This window comes from Gopherus evgoodei, chromosome 14 (genome assembly GCF_007399415.2).
Source record: "Gopherus evgoodei ecotype Sinaloan lineage chromosome 14, rGopEvg1_v1.p, whole genome shotgun sequence".
Classification (NCBI taxonomy): domain Eukaryota; kingdom Metazoa; phylum Chordata; order Testudines; family Testudinidae; genus Gopherus; species Gopherus evgoodei.
Genome location: NC_044335.1, coordinates 11,112,242 through 11,134,290, shown reverse-complemented (window position 1 = coordinate 11,134,290; position 22,049 = coordinate 11,112,242). Strand labels below are relative to the sequence as shown.

Below are 22,049 nucleotides of genomic sequence, written 5' to 3'. Positions count from 1 at the left end.
CCAAGAGGGATTTTAAAGCTAACTGGCTGTCTGGATGTTTATAAAAGGGAACTCCCTCCCACCCCCGCCATCTTCATTTATCAATGCCCCACAAATCACAGATGGTGCTGGCCAGCCTAGTTTAGGTCAGGTCCACACCAGCTGAGATTTCTTCCTGGAGGTTTAGGAAACAGAGTTGATAAGACACATGCACCTCTAATTTTACTAATAATTACATGAAGAACTAAACAGTACTTTTTACATTTGAAGAACTACAATGACTTAAGAATGCAGAGACATTTTTACCCAGCTGATTCTGGGAAACCTTCCTGGGAGAGTGCATCAGCCACTTTGTTAGAGGCTCCTGAAATGTTTTGTACCTCAAAATCAAAGTCTTAAGAGCTAAACTCCACCGAAGTTTTTTGTTAGTCTCTTTGACTGTGTGAAGCCCCTTCAGTGCAGCATGGTCAGTCTGCAGGTGGAAACACTGTCCCCAAATGTATGGGCATAGCTTCTCCAGAGCATACACAATGGCAGAACATTCTTAAAGCTAGTTTTGGTGCTTAATTTTTAGAATTGCTCCTTTAAAATCTAGCAAAAGCTTAAGTTCCAGAGGTACTTTTTTCCATTTTGTTTTTAATAAAATTTACCTTTTTTAAGAAGAGGATTGGCTTTTTGGTGTCCTAAGAGGTTTGTGCATGTTGTTTGATTAGCTGGTAGCACAGCTAATTTCCTTTCTTTTCTTTCTCAGCTCTTCCCCGTGGTGTGTATGTGTGAGAAGGGACTTGAGGGTACCCCACAGGGAGGAATTCCCAAGTGTTCCTTCCTGGGTCCAAGTTTTTTTTTTTTTTTTTGCATTTGGATGGTGGCAGCGTTTACCAAGCCAAGGTTAGAGAAAAGCTGTAACCTTGGGAGTTTACTGCAAGCCTGGAGTGGCAAGTATTAATTTTTAGAATCCTTGCGGGCCCTCCATTTCTGCACTTGGAGTGACAGAGTAGGGATTCAGCCTTGACATGGTGTTAGCAGTGGGATGTTTATAAAAGGGAGCTCCCCCCCTTCTTTATCACAGCTGTTAAGACTTTCCTTGTTTTCTTCCAGACTATAAGGATGTTTGTGATAAGCAGAAAACATCAATTACAAATGCCAGCATAAGACACTGTTGTAAACAGAAGAAAAAAAAGCAAATATATTTCTTTCATAGTGCTGAATATCTGCCTAGAACCAATATCAGTTCCTCCTTATTACAAGTTCCATGGCTGAAGAAACTACGACTAAAGATCCACAGGGAGTTTAGACATAAACAGAACTTCAGAAATGTTAGAATTGTTTATCTGTATTTTGATGAAACACTCTGAACTGCAAAATGGGGGGGCTGGGGAGGGAGTAGAGGATGGAATCCAAAAATAACACTTAAAACCTACAGTGTATAGGCCTTATACAAATAATGTAATACCATAAGCAAACTCTTATACTAAACTGCTGTAGTGTTTACTAGACCTGTAGCGTTTACTAGACTTGACTGAATTAAGGACCAGATTGCTTCTCCCATCTCAGTGAGTATTCTCCATACATCCTCCCTAAATGCATCCTTGGCAACAAGGCTCCATCACAGGCCAGGCTGCCAGGAAGACTGGAAAGAGCCATCGGGGGAAGAAAACTACAAAGGCTCTGCACACATAGTCCTTTCCTTTACATATTCCCCTGACAGCCAAGCAGATTTTGAGGGATCCATTTGTTTTGGGCATCTGACTCACCTTTTAGTTTGGTCAGGTAGGAAGAGGGGAGCTCTGCATGAGGAAATGATAACAGAAAAAGCTGCACTGGGAAGGGAATTCAGAAGAGTTTCCAGCGATCTGTGCAGGTAATTTGTGCATAGGGGACACACTGATCTTATGTTACCAAGCCCAAGGAATATGACATTCTAGCTATTCTTTAGTTCAACTTTTTTCATGTTATATACATCTACATGCAGCAGTACTTTAACTATACATTTATTAGAGGTTGTCATTTCAATTCAGGTGTATCACTAAATGTTGTGGTCATACAGTAGCAGTGTACTGTGATGAATTCTTCTGGATGTGGGGCTTGCTTCTGTAATCCATACCTTTTCCATTTGAAGATTTTCTAATGCAGTGCATCCTACATGGGGCTACATTGTAAATCAACGTAGAAGCTGGTACAGGATGTGATGGCTTATTTATATGTGATCCCCTATGGGATGTGCATTAGCTATCTGTTGTTTTCCAGGTGGAGTTTAAAGTGCTGGTTTTGAGCTATAAAGTTGAATTGGATTGGACCAATGTATTGAAGGATACATGCACAATGCAACTAGAGGTATGACTACAGCTCAGACAGACACATCTAAGTAGCACAGCTTAAAAACAGCAGTGTCGATGTGACAATGCAGCCTTCAACAAAGTGAGTATCCAGGGTCTTCGGTGTGCTTATACAGCCTATGCTGAAGCCCACACCCCCACATCTACACTATTTTTAGCCATGCTAATACCGGTGTAGCTAGTTTAGGTACTACAGTGAAGACATACATTAAGGCTACGTCTACACAGCATTTTCATCGTTAAAACTTTTGTCACTCGGGGGTGTGAAAAAAACACCGCCCTGAACGACAAAAGTTTTAATGACGACAGCGCTTTATTGGCGGGAGATGCTCTCCTGGCGACAAAGAGTGGCGACACTGCGCACCTTACAATCCTGTGGGTGCTTCGGCACAGCCGTGCTGTTGTAAGGTGCGCAATGTAGACCTAGCCTAAGAGACTACAGTACTCCTCAGGCTATAGTACCACAGTTGCAATAAACACAAGTGTTTGAACAGTAGTCTCCTCTATGCAACAGATAAGAGCTCCCTGCAGGGCATTCTCCGAGGGGCCTTCAACTTTGGAATTTACTCCCCTCTCCAAGCCAAAGTAACTCAAATGTGCCGATCAGGGCAAGCTGCAAAGCCCACCTCTTTACCCAGGCTTTTTGATAAGAAATGGTGTATTAAGGGCTCATACTGGTGAGTGTAGTGGAGAATATTTGGATTCAAGATTTCTGGTTATTTTCTTATCGTTTCGGCTACCTATGGTTAAAATACTAGTTTCATATTCATGTAATTATATTTATAATTAAGTGAAAGGAGATTAATGTTCAGGATAAATATTTTTAATGTTAGGTTTAAAATGAAATACATAAATAAAGATACACTGACAACTTGCCTGTATCAGATGAATAACCATTTGAAAGGTCAGTGACTAAATTTAAGCAGTTATTTTATGACAGTTGACTATTCATACTGAGCAGGGTTACAGGGAATTTGAAGGAAAATTTGCAAGGTTTTTTTCTTTGAGCCGGTAAAATTTTGGGGGAAATCTAGAGAGGTTTTTCTTAAAGCACATTTACTCAGAACAAATGAAAACAGTTAAGGTGTCTAATAACAGATTTGTATCTTTTAATCGATAAAAAGACTTTAAATTTAATCTGCTTTGCTTTATTTGAATCCTTCCAGCTTCCTGACATCTTTCATTTTCCTCTGAAATCTTCTTCTTGCACCTAGTTATCTGTTTCCCTTCTAGTATACTATGTGGAGGATCAGACACTTAAACAGAATATTCAAATGTTTGGTATATTCTAAACTTGAAACCTATTTTTATGGAATGTCTTTTGACGGAATCCAACCATACTCGATAAATATTTTATATGGATGTTTTGCTAATACACTAAGCAGTGAAATAGTTCACTGTGTTGCTATTCAAATTGTCATTATTAGGTTTCAACATTATCACTGACTTTGAATAAATTAAGTAGTTCAAATCTCTCTTTGGGTCATATTTACTGGTCATAAATGTTCTGCAGCACAGTGGGGCACTCCACGTAAAGGACACACACGAAGATTTGCTACTATATCTACCATAGAAGAGTGCTCTGCAGCAGCTCTCTCCAGAGCACACATGGAGGTAGTAGTTGGAACCATACTGGTCATGAATCAGGAGTGTGCCCTGTGGGACCACACTATTGTAGTTTAAAAAAAAATGTGACTCCAGCATGCATTTTTATTACCTCTTGTAAAGTATTTGTATCTGATTATACTGTAGTGTAAGAACCAAGATACACTATGGTAATTTCATCAAGAAAAGCAATAAATATTATGCCAAAACACACACACACACACACACACACACACACACACACACACACACACACACACACACACACACATTCTGCTCTTTATGCTTCTTGTTGCTGTGTTTCTGAGAAACAGGGAATGCCTACCATGTGAGGTATGAAGTACCAAAGATGCTAAGTCCTATCATTCCCTTCAATTTAGAAAGATATTTATGTGGACATGTAATCAGCTCAATAAGAAGTAGTGGCAGTATAGTGGTATGCTGAAAATAAAAATCAAATACAAGAGTCAGATTTGGAAATATACAATATGAACAAATAATATCGTAGAAAATGGTATGACAGAAACATTGACTGTGAAAATATCAGAAACAGCAATGAAATCTTTTGTTTGGTTGGTTTCTGTTGAACTATTAATTATAACAGATTCCTTCCATCCCTCACAAATGTAATCTCTACTTTGTAACAGCTGCATCCACTCCCCCAGAAATTAAAAGCCATCAAGAGATGCAATCAAAATTAAATCGATGTTTTAAAATCAGGAAATAAAATGCCCATAGTTGATTTTGAGTACTATGGACTTGATCCTATATTCACTGAAGTCAATGGCAAAGCTGTCATTGACATGATGCTGGATCAGGACCAATGAGACAAATTAGAGAGTCAATAACTAAATCATGTAATTGCATTCAACGTGCTTTGAACCTGGCCCACAACACATAGGACAAGTTACTGTGCTATTTACAGATTTATCTGTGGATATTCTACAAGATTTAAGGAATTCATATATCTAGATTGGGGTAGGCAACCTATGGCACGGGTGCCGAAGGTGGCACGCGAGCTGATTTTCAGTGACACTCACACTGCCTGGGTCCTGGCCACTGGTCCGGAGGGCTCTGCATTTCATTTAATTTTAAATGAAGCTTCTTAAACATTTAAAAAACCTAATTTACTTTACATATAACAATAGTTTAATTATATATTATAGACTTATAGAAAGAGACCTTCTAAGAACATTAAAATGTATTACTGGCACGCGAAACCTTAAATTAGAGTGAATGAATGAAGACTCGGCACACCACTTCTGAAAGGTTGCCGACCCCTGATCTAGATAGATTAGATTTACACTCCATACAAAAACAGATTGAGAATGTTCTGGTTGCAACGTGAAGTACCCAAATATCAGAAAATGAAAAAGACGTGTGCAGCCTTAATTCTGCCCCCTTCCATGTATATATTATAATACAGTATTTAATTACATGCTACATACTGTTTTATCCATGCACCCTGCCTAATTCCGTGCACAGGACAGGTGATATTCAGTGAAAGAGGCAGTTAGCTGTTCATATGCAAAACTAAGGATATGTCTACACTCAAAAACCAAAACACCGCCCACCCCCACACTACCCAGCAGCAGCAAGTCTCCAAACCTGGGTCCGCTGACTTAGCCCTGGTCTACACTATGAGTTTAGGTTGAATTTTGTAGCATTAGATCCATTTAACCCTGCACCCCATCCACACGATGAAGCCATTATTTTCGACTTAAAGGGCTCTTAAAATTGATTTCTGTACTCCTCCCCCGATGAGAGGATCGGCACTGAAATCGACCTTGCCGAATTGAATTTGGGGTAGTATGGTCGCAATTCGATGGTAATGGCCTCTGGGAGCTATCCCAGAGTGCTCCATTGTGACCGCTCTAGACAGTGCTCTCAACTCAGATGCAGTTGCCAGGCAGACAGGAAAAGGCCCATGAACTTTTGAATCTCATTTCCTGTTTGGCCAGCATGGCGATCTGTGGGTGAGTGCAGATCTCATCAGCAGAGGTGACCATGATGGAGTCCCAGAATCGCAAAAGAGCCCCAGCATGAACCAAATGGGAGGTACGGGATCTGGTCGCTGTATAGGAAGACGAATTCATGCTATCAGAACTCTGTTCAAAAAGAAGAAATGCCAAAACATTTGAAAAAATCTCAAAGGGCATGAAGGACAGAGGCTATAACAGGCATCCGCAGCAGTTTCGCGTGAAACTTAAGGAGCTGAGGCAAGCCTACCAAAAAAACAGAGAGGCAAACAGCCACTCCGGGTCAGAACCCCAGACATGCTGCTTCTATGATAAGCTGCATGCCATTCTAGGTGGTGCAGCCACCACTACCCCACCCCTGTGCTTTGACTACGTCAATGGAGTAGCACGCAATAAGGATGGGGTTTTGGGGACGAGGAAGATGAGGAGGAGGTTGAAGATAGTTCACAGCAAGGAAGTGGAGAGACCATTTTCCCCAACAGCCAGGAACTGTTTCTCACCCTGGACCAGGATTCAGTACCCCCTGAAACCACCAGGTAGAGAAGGGACCTCTGGTGAGTGTACCTTTGTAAATATTATACACGAGTTTAAAAGCAAACATGTTTAATGATTAATTTGCCCTGGCATTTGCAGCCAGTACAGCTACTGGAAAACTCTGCTAACATGTCTGGGGATGGAGTGGAAATCCTCCAGGGACATCTCCATAAAGCTCTCCTGGATGTACTTCCAAAGCCTTTGCAAAAGGTTTCTGGGGAGAGCAGCCTTATTCCATCTTCCATGGTAGGACACTTTACCATGCCAGGCCAGTAGCATGTAGTCTGGAATCATTGCATAACAAAGCACGGCAGCGTATGGTCCTGTTTGCTGGCATTCAAATAACATTCGTTCTTCATTTCTCTGTGTTATCCTCAGGAGAGTGATATCATTCCTGGGCACTTGGTTGAAACAGGGTGATTTTATTAAGGAGACATTCAGAGGTGCCTGTTCCTGCTGGGCTGTTTGACTGTAGCTGAACAGAAATGTTTCCTGCTGTTAGCCATGCGGTGGGGGGAGGGGTGAAGCGATCATCCCAGAGAATTGTGTGTGTGTGTAGGGTTAACTGGGTTTGTGCTGCACGTTAACCCGAAAACCGCAGCCCCTCCTCCTTTTAAACAGCCAACTCATTTTAAATGGCCAACCCAATGGCTGCTTGATGTGGAAAATGAGGGTGCTGCTGCTTTTTGAAACCATTCCCACATGTTATGAAGGTTAAGGAAGCCAAATTCTGTTGCCCGGCCCTGCTTGAAAGCGCTCTCACACCAAACTGGCATAACCTCAATAAGAGGCAAAATGCGACCTTGTACCGAAAGCACATGTGCTATGTAATGTTAACAGCAAGCTTTACCATGTAACAGTCTACCCACTGTTCTCTAAAATGTGTCTTTTTAACTATCACTCTCTCTTTTTTTCCCTCCACCAGATGCAAATGTTTCAACACTCACATTATCTTCTCCTTCCCAGAGGCTACGCACTCACAATGAAATGTTCTCTGAGCTCACGCAGTCTTCCCACACTGAATGAGCCCAGCAGAATGCGTGGAGGCAGACAATGTCAGAGTCCAGGAAAGCACAATATGAACACGAGGACAGGTGGTGGGCTGAAGATAATAAGTGGCGGGCTGAAGATGATAGGTGGCATCAGCTTGGTGACAGAAGGCAAGAGGCAATGCTGAGGCCACTGGAAGAACAAAGTGATATGCTCTGGTGTATGGTGGTAATTCAGGAAAGGCAGCTTGAGCACAGACCACCGCTACAGCCCCTATGTAACCAACCACTCTCCTCCCCAAGTTCCATAGCCTCCTCACCCAGATGCCCAAGAACACGGGTGGGGCCCTCTGGGCACCCAACCACTCCACCCCAGAGGACTGCCCAAGCAACAGAAAGCTGGCATTCAATAAGTTTTAAAGTGCAGTGTGGCCTTCTCCTTCCCTCCTCCCCCATCCCACCCGGTGCTTCCCTACTCCCTCACCCCTCCCAGGCTACCTTGGCAGTTATCCCATTTATGTGATGAATAAAGAATGCATGAATGTGAAGCAACAATGACTTTATTGCCTCTGCAAGTGGTGATTGAAGGGGGGAGGGGAGGGTGGTTAGCTTACAGGGAAGTAGAGTGAACTGAGGGGGGGTTTCATCAAGGAGAAACAAACAGAACTTTCACACCGTAGCCTGGCCTGTCATGAAACTGGTTTTTAAAGCTTCTCGGATGCGCACTTCACCCTCCTGTACTCTGCTAACCGCCCTGGTATCTGGCTGTGCATAATCAGTGGCCAGGAGATTTGCCTCAACCTTCCACCCCAGCATAAACATCTCTCCCTTACTCTCACAGATACGGTGGAGTGCAGGCAATGGGAATATTGGTTTCACTGAGGTCTATCCAAGTTAATAAATTGTGCCAGTGTGCTTTCAAACGTCCAAATGCACATTCTAGCACCATTCTTCACTTGCTCAGCCTATAGTTGAACAGCTCCTGGCTACTGTCCAGAGTGCCTATGTATGGCTTCATGAGCACTGGCATTAAGGGGTAGGCTGGGTCCCCAAGGATAACTATAGGCATTTCAACATCCCCAATGGTTATTTTCTGGTCTGGGAAGAAAGTCCCTTGCTGCAGCTTTTCAAACAGACCAGAGTTCCTGAAGATGTGAGTGTTGTGTATCTTTCCCGGCCATCCCCCGCTGATGTTGGTGAAACGTCCCTTGTGATCCACCAGTGCTTGCAGCACCACTGAAATGTATCCCTTTCGGTTTATGTACTCACTGGCTTGGTGCTCCAGTGCCAAGACAGGGATATGGGTTCCATCTATTGCCCCACCATAGTTAGGGAATCCCACTTCAGCAAAGCCATCCACTATGACCTACACATTTCCTAGAGTCACTACGCTTGATATCAGCAGCTCTTTGATTGCATTGGCTACTTGGATCACAGCAGCCCCCACAGATTTGCCCACTCCAAACTGATGCCCAACTGACCAGTAGCTGTTTGGCGTTACAAACTTCCACAGGGCTATTGCTACTCGCTTGTGAACTGTGAGGGCTGTTCTCATCTTGGTATTCTTGTGCTTCAGGGCAGGGGAAAGCAAGTCACAAAGTTCTATGAAAGTGCCCTTATGCATGCAAATTTTTGCAGCCACTGGGAATCGTCCCAGACATGCAACACTAGGCGATCCCACCAGTCTGTGCTTGATTCCCGGGCCCAGAATCGGCGTTCCACAGTATGAACTTGCCCCATTACCGCCATGATGTCCAAATTGCAAGGGCCCATGCTTTGAGAGAAGTCTGTGTCCATGTCCTCATCACCGCGCTGCCATTGCCTCCTTTCCTGTTTTTGCTTTTGCAGGTTCTGTTTCTGCATATACTGCAGGACAATGTGCATGGTGTTTAGAGTGCTCATAACTGCGGTGGTGATCTGAGCGGGCGCCATGCTGGCCGTGCTATGGTGTCTGCGCTGAAAAAAGGTGCCAAATGATTGTCTGCTGTTGCTCTGATGGAGGGAGGGGCGACTGACAACATGGCTTACAGGGTTGTCAAACAGAATGGCCCCCTCAAGGACTGCACTCTAAACCCTGGGTTTAGCAGGCCAATGCTCAAACCACTGAGCTATCCCTCCCTCCACTATTCACGGGGGTGGTGGTGGTGAGGGCAAATGAATACAAATCAAAACAAAACAAATCTGGTCTCTTTATTGTTTTGATCCACTCCATCTCTTTTATACATCGTAGGCTGGCAGCAGATGGTGCAGTACAACTGCTAGCCATTGTCATCTCCTGGCTGCTTGCCAGAAGACGGTGCAGTACAACTATTGGCCGTCATTGTCTCCTGGCTGCTTGCCAGAAGATGGTGCAGTACGACTGTTGGCTATCGTCGTCTCCCATTTATGTTCAGGCGCCACTGACCGACCTCACCGAGGCTGGCAAGGAGCACACGTCTGCCCAGGTGCGTCCAACTGACCTCACTGAGGTCGGTTAAAAGAGCACCCAGGAGACGATGACTACCAGTCATAATGCACCGTCTGCTGCCAAAAGGTAATGAGTGGCTGCTGTGCAGCAATGCAGTACCACGTCAGCAACACCCAGAAGACATATGGTGATGATGAGCTGTGCGAGCTCCATGCTTGCCGTAGTATGTTGTCTGCATAGGTAACCCAGGAAAAAAGGCAAAAAATGATTTATTGCCATTGCTTTCAGGGAGGGAGGGGGGCCTGATGACATTTACCCAGAACCACCCACGACAATGTTTTTGCCCCATCAGGCATTGGGAGCTCAACCCAGAATTCCAATGGGCGGCGGAGACTACGGGAACTGTGAGATAGCTACCCACAGTACAATGCTCTAAAAGTCGATGCCAGCCTTGGTACTGTGGATGCACTCTGCCGACTTAATGGTCTTAAGTGGGGACACAACTGACTGTATAAAATAGATTTCTAAAAAAATCAACTTCTATAAATTTGACCTAATTTCTTAGTGTAGACATGCCATTAGGCTCACACTATGAAGGCTAAAATAGCAATGTAGACATTTCTGCTCAGGTTGGAGCTTGGGCTCTGAAATCCAGAGAGTTGTTGTAAGGTTGGTTGTTTATTTTTTCAGTGTAGCTTTACCCTACAGCATAGAATCCTGGGTTGGGTCTACACTAGTCTTTCCCCCCCATTCTTGTTACTACTGGTGCATCTCCACCAGTGGTAGAGAAGGTAGGAGTTACAGTTTAGAGAATGCTCTGGTAGGGCTACAGGCCATGACCCTGATATCTACACTTGATGCAGTGCGGAATACCAGAAGATAAGTAAGAAATTTGTAAGCTAAATTGTCTGCAAGTTATTGTTATGTTCAAACTGCATGTATTGTACATATATAATAACGAAAATACCATAAAGTGAAAAAACATCAAACCCAAGACCTCAAGAAAGAAACACTATCTGCTTACCATGGTATGATTAAGCCAAGGTGGATTAATCTCATCCAGTTCTTTAGGGTATACCAATTCTCTGTCATATGCATAAAGGGTCCAAAAAGTAACAGCTACAAACTGAGATAAAAAACTGTATGTAAATAAAACTAAATACAGTAGAACCTTGAGTTACGAACACAAGAGTTAGGAACTAAGCAGTCAACCACACACCTCATTTGGAACCGGAAGAATACAATCAGGCAGCAGCAGAGACCGAAAAAAAAAAGAAAAAATGCAGTCCAATATTGTGTTAAACGTAAACTACTAAAAAAATAAAGGGAAAGCAACATTTTTCTTCTGCACAGTAAAGTTTCAAAGCTGTATTAAGTCAATGTTCGGCTGTAAAATTTTGAAAAAAAGTAACGTTTTGCTCAAAGTTACCAACATTTCAGAGCTACAAACAACCTCCATTCACGAGGTGTTCGTAACTCTAAGGTTCTACTGTATTACTAATCTTTTTGCACAGGACTATTCAGATAGAGTTTTTCCTTATCAAAATAGTTGCTTTGAAGAGAAAATGTTTTTTAACGTTTTTCTGTTTACATGGTGGATGTTAAGACAGTCAAGTACTAATTATCTCCATCTTTTTTTTTCTGTCAAATTCAGAAAATGTATACTTCATTGAAAAACTACTATAAATTATTGCATAAGTAAAGGAGAATTTATAGAATTAATTCTGCTCTCATTAGAGTCCAGGGGAATTTTACCATTGAGGTCAGTAGATGCAGACAGGGTGGGCGGTCTGCACTCCATTTTGGTTAGCATGTACTGAAAGAACGAGGGAAATATTAACAGTAACTTGCTGTTAGTGAACTTAGAACACAAAGCAATCCTTTGAAAAATACAAAATAAAATATAATTGATAATCATTAACCAAGAACAAAAGAGTTCGTAGAAAGATAAAGTGAGACATGTACAGGAACTACAGCAGCAATTTTATAATCTAATGTTTCCTTAATTCCTAAAATATGCATATTTTATATTTTCTAAACTGTAGGAATTTTTTTCTTAAGCTCCATTGTTCATAGAACTCAAGACAATCCCAGGCCTTGTTCACACAAGAAAGTTCCATTGATTTAATGGACCCAGTTTAGAAACCAATTCAGTTAAATTAGTGCAAAATCCTTTATGTGGACACCTATTTCAATTTATCTGTGCCTTTTCTTGGTTTAATTTATGCTCATTCCTTGCCGACATAAGCTAAATCAAAATAAGGTACACTGGATTAAGAAAGTCCACCTAAGGAAGCTGAACCAATTTAGTTACATTGGAGCACCTCTCTCAGGTAGACAAGGCCTCAATCTAGGAATCTGATAACACAAACTCATATTCATTTAAATAGTCATTATTCATATGAGTACCCCCATTCATAAGGATTACTTATGTGAAGAAAGGTAGGCCCCCAACAGACCTCAACAGAAATACAGTTTCTCTCTTTCGTTGTGTCCATACGTTTCAAAAAGCAGCTGGTAACACATTAGATGAAATGATCTTTTCCTATTCGGTATACATTGAGAGCAAGTCTTCACTATCCGCCAGATCGGCAGGTAGAGATCGATCTATTGGGGACTGATCTATTGTGTCTAGTGTAGACACGATAAATCAATCCCTGATTGCCCTGTCGTTGACTCCGGAACTCCACCACTGCCGAGAGGCGGAAGTGGAGTCGACGGGGAAACAGTGGCAGTTGGCCCTGTGCAGTGAGGACATGAGGTAAGTCGATCTAAGATATGCAACTTCAGCTATGAGCACAGAGTAGCTGAAGTCAACATATCTTAGATCAATCCCATCCCAGTGTAGACCAGGGCTATGAGTCAATTGAGTCAGGGATAAATTAGACCTGTTCTTATGTCTGAAACTAAACAAAATGGTGTATAAAATATTACAGCTTTCAGCTGTGTCAGTTTAATCTGGACATGCCAAAATCTTCTGTCTTTTCTGAAGTTACTTGAGAGGGGTCCTGTTTGTAGGAACTACTTACTAAGCCAACAGGGAATACTAGCACTGAGAAGATGAAGTCTCTTGGAGGCAACAATCTGGATGACACACTCTTCTTTGTGGCAGGGATGAACATATGAGCAAAGTCAATTATGACACATATTCCAAACAACAGAGTTTGCAGAATCTAAATGTATTAAGAAATGAAGAAAACATATTAAGAAATTGTTTTAATACAATCATTTTGGTTACAAATATACCACTTTACTACTCTTCTCTAGTCTTCCAAAGAAGAAAACATTTTAAGTGAATATAACGTGTTTGCCCTGGAAGTTATTCATGTTTACCTAGCCTGTGGCCTCACTATTCAATCAATATACTTGTTTTTGTTCACATACACATTTACTGGCACTATAGTGGCTTTAAACTTCTTTTGACAAGAAAGTAAAACACTCACTGGTTAGTGTTTCTAGTCTATCTACTATAAGGACATCTTACCAGTTCAGGATAAAGGGCAAAAATCTGTATTTCTAATATAGCCAAAATTCCCAATGACTCAAAAGAAGTCTTATCCTACCTTAGTTTGGCTCAGGCCTATAAATTTCACTTACTCCTTGCTTTTGGAAACTTTATCCTCTGACTAATTCTAAACATGCATTTTAGTAATGGATTTTCAAACTTTTTAAAGTGCAGGCATCTGATCCTAGCTCTATGTGCACATTGTCCGTGTACAAAACTGTTGTCAATGGGACTTCTGTGAGCAGCAAGAATTGCAAGATCAAGTCCCAAATTATTGATGTGAACATCTATCTCCATTGTCCCTAAATTTCGCATTTGATACAAGCTATTTTATTTGGTTTCTTGTTATAAAATTAAGTTGTTTAGAATTAATCATCTGCTATTTTTTCCTAAGCAAAAACAAAAAAAAAAAATTTGAAGAGAGAAAAAAATTCCTTGAATTCTCTACAGAAGTTAGGTGATAATATATTCTCAAAATACTATTTGATTTTTTAAATTTATGATTGTAAAGGACTCCAAAGAAGACAAGCACAAAGGAGGAGCTGGATATTGTCATTATTGCTTTTACATTTCCAGTTACTTTTATCTGAGATAATTTAATTTTCAAAATTATTTTAAATTTAATTTCTCAAGTAACAATGGAAACATAGATCAAATTACGAGAGGTCAGGTTCCCTCAACATGACTCAATCCCTTCCTAACACCGGTCCTTCTCCCAAACTTTGGCTCACACATGTCCCCTGCAATCATCAAGACAGGCTTCCCCCTTGTGTCCTCTTTGGCTCACACCTACTTCTCCCCACAAACCAGGCCTCCCTCTTGCACTTCCTTTGCCCCACACCTGTCCACTGCAACCTTCAAGCCAGGCCTCCCTCTTGAGCCCCGTTTGACCCACACCGACTCCCCTTCCAGCCAGGCCCCCTCTGCCTCATTCAAGCCACCTCTCCTTCTTGCCCTCCTACCGCCCCCAGGTGAGACCTCTCTCTTACCCCCCCTTCGTAATGGGCCTAGCGCCCTCAGCCGGTCTCCTCCCTCCACCCCCGCTCAGGCCCGCCGGCACCTGGTTGATGAAGGTCAGGTATTTCCAGCGGCCGCCGTAGGTGTTCTCGCTCTCCCTGCGCAGGGAGTGGGGCATGCCCACGTTCTGAGAGAGTGAGAACGAGGCCCACAGGAAACAGCACAGGTGGACCAAGCTCATGAGCCGCGCCGCCATCTTGGGAGGGCCACACAGCCGCCACTCCCCCTTCCCTCACAAGGGGGTCCTCCCGCACGCGCGTGTGAGGCGCGCTGCGCATGCGGGACACATGCCCCCTTCTTCCGAGCGTTCCGCGCAGCAAGACATCCCGTCGCCATCTTCTGTGGGTCTGCAAATGAGGCGCGTTCCAACGCCGCCTCCTCTCACTGGAGGACCCGTGTGATGAACTCTGCGCGTGCGTCATCGCGCCCGCCGCCATCTTGTGCGACCTCGCTGAGTTCTGTGACGGCGTAAGGCCGCCCGACGCCATGTTGCGAGGCGCTTTGTGGCGACGCCTCTTCATTTCACAGTAGGGAGGAATGCGCGTCTCTGCGGGGAGTGGGGGTTAGGGGAGCGGGGGATGACGGGCAGCCTAGAATTACTCCCCCTAACCCCATTCAGTGGAGTAATACAGGGAACAGTGGGATTTACCGAGAAATAACGTGGTCCCTGCGTGATTGTGCCCACCCACGGGGACCTGGTGCTGGCTACCCATGGATGGGAGGGACCAGCCTTTAGTGCAGGACTTAGGTGTCCTGGATAAAATGAGGCTGGAGGAATCCCTGCCTCAGCTGTAGAAGACCGCAGTCTGTGGGGCTTGGGGTGGGTTTATGCCTCATGAGATAGGCATGACATCATTCTGCATTTGCACAATGTCCGTACACCATCCTTAGTGTACGACTGAAACCAGAGTCCCCGATATTGTCATTTAAGACACTTTATAAGAGTTGTGGAGTCAATGCGAGTGCCCAGATCGGATTCCATTTTAGCTAATTACATATGCCAACCTAATTTATTCACTGCCTGTCTTAAATTATTGCATCCAACTGGAATTGTCACACTGAACCCCAAGGGGGTTGTATTTCTATGGTGAGTGAATGATTTCTGTAAAATAGTTTGGCATGGAAAATAAAGTATAAATATATTAGTTTGATGATAGTGGTTTGAGATTACAAAGCTGTGTGCTATAGGGAACTAAACACTTCTAACAGCAAGTGCTGGAAAACCACCTGATAGGCAAAAAGAATGTAAGGGATGAATGGAAGTCCTTACAATTCTAGTTCAGAATTAACACTTGAAATCCTTTCCCAGAGTACAAATCTACTTTTGTTGGATTTTGTTTATTATTTTTATTATTGTTTCTAGACTAGATTTAAATACAATTTTTGTTTACTTTAGGAGAGTAAAGGTGTTACATTAACGAGTCAAAAGAGATTTTAAGATAAACTGGAAGATCTTTGCAAGTACAGTAAGATAGACATAGGTCCTGTTAAACGATTACAAGAATATTGATGAGTGACTGTTGGCTTTAGGAGAGCAGGTGATTGGTTTCATAACTGAGGTATCTTAGAGTGGTTTTTGCCTTCACACCTCTTTGAAGATGTGTCTGGGTAGTTGTGATTTGGCCACTGATTCATTCTGACTGACTGGCATCTCTACCTGCTACTCTTCTCAACATCTCAACTGCAGCTGACCTTCTCTCTCCAACTTTGGAACATTCCAATTACAACTACTACTAGCTAGTATTTTGTGGGGAGAATATACAGATGAAATGTAGGCTTCTCTTTATAGTTATACAGATGATCATTACTTCAGGGATTTCTTATCTAAATGAGTCAAGGGTTTTCACCTGTCCTGTCATTATGACTTGTTTTCTGTTTCATTTTTCCTTTCCTAGTGTACAAACACATACATTTTTTTGGATACAAAAGCAGATGGGATAATTAAGCTCTTATACAGTTGACAGAATTGTACCCATTTAATTGTTCATACTAGAGGGTACTAAATTAATGCAAAACAGTGTTCGCTTTACTGATTAAAAAATCACTTTTGTGAAACTTCCAGAATGGTAGCTTTTATATGGAGTTCCCATGTAACATATGATATGCTGCTTGACAAGTCACCCATTTGGCTTTGATTTATATCTATTTAACTATCTGAATAAAGGCTACTTACAGATTAGTAGATCTCTCTGAATTCAGCACTGTCCTGCTCAAACTGAGACGAATGACTAGCACATTACCTGATACTGCAATGTTTTAGGAATTATGAAAATGTGAATTTTTCTTTCTAGACCTTTAATCATTTTTATTGCTTTCCTCTGGACTTTCTCCAATTTGTCCACATCTTTCCTGAAGTGTGGTGCCCAGCACTGCACATGAGGTCTCAATTGGAGCGTAAGCAGTGCTGAATAAAGTGGAAAAATGACCTCTGAGGTCTTGCTTAAACACTGGTGCTAATACATCCCAGAATTATGTTTACTTTTTTGCAACAGTGTTACATTGTTGACTCATATTCAGTTTGTGATCCAATATAACTCCCAAAGCCTTTTCTGCAGTACTCCTTCCTAGGCAGTTGTTTCCCATTTTGTATTTGTGCAATTGATTATTCATTCCTACGTGTAGTACTTTGCATTTGTCCTTATTGAATTTCATCCTGTTTATTTCAGACCATTTCTCCCTTTTGTCAAGATCATTTTGAATTCTAATGCTGTCCTCCAAAGTGCTTGCAACCTCTCCCAGATTGGTATTCTTTGTAAACTTTGTAAGTGTACTCTTTATGCCATTATCCAAATCATTTCTGAAGATACTGAATAGAACTGGACCCAGGTCAGATCCATGTGGGACTCCACTTGATATGCCCTTCCAGATTGATTATGAACCATTGATAACGACTCTCTGAAAACGCTTTTCCAACCAGTTGCACACCCACCCTATAGTAGGTTAATCTAGGCTACATTTTTGTAGTTTGTTTATGACAAGGTCATATAAGATGGTATCAAAAGCCTTACTTATGTTATGTTAATAAAAGTATTTAATTTTTAAAAAGTTAGTTAATGTTTTGTAATTTGCTTTGAAATTCCTGGTGGAAAGTTTTAGAATGGTCTAATTTTATATGATAACCGGCAAAAAGCGATGCAAAACAAGAACATCTCCCCCACCCCTACCCCCAAACTTCCGTCCCTCCTACTGTTCTGGAAGAGAATCCAAATTGCTTTTCTTTATTGATAATTCTTTCCTAGTCTAATGTCTGCCTTTAGAGTTCCTCAAGTCACTCTCTATTGCTCCCTTACCTTTTCTCCCACTGTTTCAACTCTTAACTACTTTTTATAAATCTTCAGTAATCCTTTGGATAAACTAAAATTAGACTGACTACCTGCTTCTGATTTCACACCTCTGAAATAATTCCTTTGCAGTAAGTAGAATTTCACTGAGGTAAAAGTTGAATAAGATCAGAATCACACTGTTATGCCTGATTCTAATCTTACTGACACTAGTAAATCTCTGAATTTACACTTATGTAATTAGGAACAAAATCTAGTCCCTGTATTTCTGTTTTGTAAACTGACTGTCCCATTTATATTATTAATTATGATTATTATTTATTTGTATTGCTAAGGCTCCCCAGCAGCCCTAGTAATGCACCAGGACCCCATTATGCTAGGTGCTATACAAACACTGAACAAAAAGAAGGTCCCTGTCCCAAAGTGTTTACCATCTAAGTATACGACAAGAGACAGCTAATGGATGTAGTTGGGCAGTACAAGGAAGAAACTTCCCTCAACCTAGAGTGTCAGTTCCCATTTTTTGTAATGGGCTTGTGTGCATCCTTGAGGTTAAGACGTTCCATTACCATAGAAACGGTCCTCTGTGTCATCATGGACATCACTGCAGTTGTGTTGTTATGGCAACATTCATCACGGCAGCTGCCCTAATGTTAAGTATTTAAATTAATTGCAAGATTTAGCTGTTTGGAAACATGGATCCAATACTAACCCACTTTTTGAAGCAAAATTTTAATAAAATAAAACTCTGTCTCTTTCTTATTTATTTATTTCTATTTACAGGAATGCTATAAAAGGCATCTCTCTATATTTCATAGCTGTTCTTGTCATAATTTAATAATGCATCTTAAATGCAGCAATACAATTTAATATGACTAGGGCCCTAGCAAATTCACGGCTGTGAAAAATGCATCATGGACCATGAAATCTGATTTCAGTTGTGATATCTGGCTATTGTAGGGCAGGGACAGGGCTGGGGGTGCCTAAGTTCTACTGTGTGCCAGGCTCCAGCTACTAATCATGGCCCGATCTGGGGAAGGACGGGATTTCCTCTTCCCCTACAGGGGCCACTTCCAGAGCCAGGTCAAATCCACCTCTGGGAACCTCTTCCAGATGCAGAAAGCTCTGCAGCTGCTAACTGGGAGCCAGCTCTGTAGGCAGCACAGAAGTGAGGGTGGTTGTTGGTCTGCACCTCGGCCAGGAGGCTGGAGCTCCACCTGTCAGCCACTGACCCAAGCGGGAGGCTGCGACTCAAGCTGTAACCCCCTCCCCATCCAGAGAGGCTGTGGCTCCAGTGGTCAGGCCCACGAGTCCAGCTGTCAGCCCCCAACTGGGCGGGAGGTGACTGGGAAAAACCTGGGCGTATGGTGACCCATACCCCACAACCCTCGCTTTAGAGTTACCAAGTGTCTGGTTTTTTACTAGAACACCCAATTGAAAAGGGACCCTGGTGGCTCCGATCAGCACCAGCAACCGGGTCGTTAAAAGTCCAGTTGGCGGTGCTGTGGCATTAAGGCTGGCTAGTCCCTACCTGTCCTGGGGCACTGCACTACACCCTGGAAATGGCCGGCTCCTAGGAGGAGGGGACCAAGGGGCTCTGCACTCCCATTGGCTGGTTCCCGGCCAATGGGAGCTGGGGAGGGCAGTGCCTGCAGCCAAGAACAGCGTGCGCTGCAGAGCCTCCTTCCCCCGCTGCCTAGGAGCTGGACCTGCTGGCTGCTTCCAGGGCGCAGTATGGAGCCAGGACAGGCAGGGAGTCTGCCTTAGTCCTGCTGCACCACTGACTGTGAGCCACCTGAGGTAAGCCCACACCCTAACCCACTGCCCCAGCCCTCAGTCCCCCACAAACCCCTCATCCCTGGTCCCACCTCAGAGCCCCCAGCCCAAAGCCCATACCCCCTCCTGCACCCCAGCCCTGCCCCCCCAAACAAGCCCCCTCCTGCATGCCAGAGCCCGCACCGAGTCATCACCCCCCTGCACTCCAATTCGCAGCCCCTTCCTGCACTCCAAATCCCTTGGCCCCATCCCCCCAACCTGGAGCCCATTCCTGTACGCCAACCCCTCATCTGTGGCCCCACCCCAGAGCCCTCACCCCTCCTGCACCCCAACTCCCTGCCCCAGCCCAGAGCACTCTCCCACACCCTGGCCCCCTCCTGCACTCCAGCCCCCTGCAAGTGAGGGTGGGGGAATATAGGGAGCGGGGGGCAGGACCTCGGGGAAGGGGCAGGACTAGGGTGTTGAGTTTTGTGCGATTAGAAAGTTGGCAACCTACCTCACATCTGTGCTGCTGCTGGCATTGGTGCTGGCTTTAGAGCTGAGCGCCCAGCCAGCAGCTGCTCTCTGGCTGCTTGGCTCTGAAGGAAGCGCCCCTGCCAGCAGCAGTGCAGAAGTAATGGTGGCAATCCCATGAATCCCCTACAATAGCCTTGCCGAACACCCCAGCCCCCGACACACTTTTGTGACTGGACCCCTATGGTTACAACACCCTGAAATTTCTGATGTAAACAGCTGAAATTGGAATTGACTATTTTTAAAATCCTCTGTCTGTGAAATTGAGCAAAATGGACTGTGAATTTTATAGGCCTCTAAATATAACCCACTGCTACTAAGTTAAAAACTAAAATCTACCTCCCTTTTTTTGAAGTCTGGGATCCCTCACAGATAATGTCCTAGTCATCAGCCTCCTCTTGTTTCTACTAAAGAGGCTCCATTGCAAGTGCCTCTGCTGATCCCAACTCTGGCAATATGACATGCATAGAGGTGATACCTCTTTAATGCTTCTGAATCAATTTAAAAGGGAAACTTTGTCCCTGATGAGAAGAGTTAAGGGGAATATAAGAAAAATAATTATTAGATGTATGGTACAAACTTTCTATAAGAGCTCAAAACCTCATATCCTCCATGAAAAGATTTCTAAGGCCTGGTCTACACTACGCATTTAAACCGAATTTAGCAGCATTAAACCGATTTAACCCTGCACCCGTCCACACAATGAGGCCCTTTATATCAATTTAAAGGGCTCTTTAAACCGGTTTCTGTACTCCTCCCCGATGAGTTGCGCTGAAATCGGTATTGTCATGTCGGATTAGGGTTAGTGTGGCTGCAAATCGATGGTATTGGCCTCCAGGCAGTATCCCACAGTGCACCATTGTGACCACTCTGGAAAGCCATCTGAACTTGGATGCACTGGCCAAGTAGACAGGAAAAGCCCCACGAACTTTTGAATTTCATTTCCTGTTTGGCCAGTGTGGAGAGCTCACTAGCACAGGTGACCACGCAGAGCTCGTCAGCACAGGTAACAATGCAGTCTCCTGAGAATCGAAAAAGAGCTCCAGCATGGACTGCATGGGAGGTACTGGATCTGATCGCTGTATGGGAAGAGGATTCCGTGCTAACAGAACTCCGTTCCAAAAGACGAAATGAAAAAACATTTGAAAAAATTTCTAAGGCCATGATGCAGAGAGGCCACACCAGGGACTCAGTACAGTGCCATGTGAAAGTTAAGGAGCTCAGACAAGCCTACCAGAAAAACAAAGAAGCAAACGGAAGGTCCGGGGCAGGGACGAAAACATGCCGCTTCTACGCTGAGCTGCATGCAATTCTAGGGGGGGGCGCCACCAGTTCTCCACCGCTTCTGTGGATTCTGAGGTGGGGGTGGTAATCTCAGCCATGGCTGAGGATTCTGCAGATGGGGAAGATGAGGAGGAGGAAGAGGAGGACGAGCTTGCAGAGAGCACGCAGCACTCCATTCTCCCCAACAGCCAGGAGCTTTTTCTCACCCTGACGGAATTACCCTCCCTGCCCTCCCAAGCCACTAGCCCAGACAACGAAGCCATGGAAGGGACCTCTGGTAAGTGTACCTTTGTAAATATAAAACATGGTTTAAAAGCAAGCGTTTTTTAGTGATTAATTTGCCCTGAGGACTTTGGATGCATTTGTGGCCAGTACAGTTATTGGAAAAGTCTGTTAAAATGTCTGAGGATGGAGTGGAAATCCTCCAGGGACATCTCCATGAAGCTCTCCTGGAGGTACTCCAAAAGCCTTTGCAGGTTTCTGGGCAGGGCAGCCTTATTCCGTCCTCTATGGTAGGACACTTGACCACGCCATGCATGTAGCAAGTAATCTGGTATCATTGGATGACAAAGCCTAGCTGCGTATGGTCCCAGTGATTGCTAGCATTCACGCAACATCCGTTCTTTATCTCGCTGTGTTATCCTCAGGAGAGTGATATCGTTCATGGTAACCTAGTTGAAATTCAGGAATTTAATTAAGGGGACAGACATGGCCATTCCTACTGGGCTGTTTGCCTGTTGCTTAAAAGAAATCCTTCCTTGCAGGTAGCCAAGCGGCGGGCGGGGGGGGGGAATTGGCGCTGAGCTTTTTCGCGTTTGGCTAGCAGTGATCTTCCATGATACCA

General features: G+C 43.6%; 1 protein-coding gene across 4 annotated transcripts in view; it reads right to left on the bottom strand.

Moving 5' to 3' along the window:
* Positions 1-14,772, bottom strand: part of LOC115635113 (androgen-induced gene 1 protein-like) — a 30,830-nt gene extending 16,058 nt beyond the window's left edge. Inside the window, exons 1-4 of one of the 4 annotated variants that reach the window (XM_030533404.1) lie at positions 14,395-14,772; positions 12,859-13,002; positions 10,854-10,955; positions 4,246-4,361 (exon numbers count right to left, since the gene is read on the bottom strand). In XM_030533404.1, coding sequence (XP_030389264.1) covers positions 4,246-4,361; positions 10,854-10,955; positions 12,859-13,002; positions 14,395-14,547 — 515 coding nt within the window. In that variant the 5' untranslated portion in view covers positions 14,548-14,772. The remainder of the gene's footprint in view (positions 1-4,245; positions 4,362-10,853; positions 10,956-12,858; positions 13,003-14,394) is intronic. The other 3 variants (XM_030533406.1, XM_030533405.1, XM_030533407.1) reach the window with 3 other exon arrangements.
* Between the last annotated feature and the right edge of the window lie 7,277 nt (positions 14,773-22,049).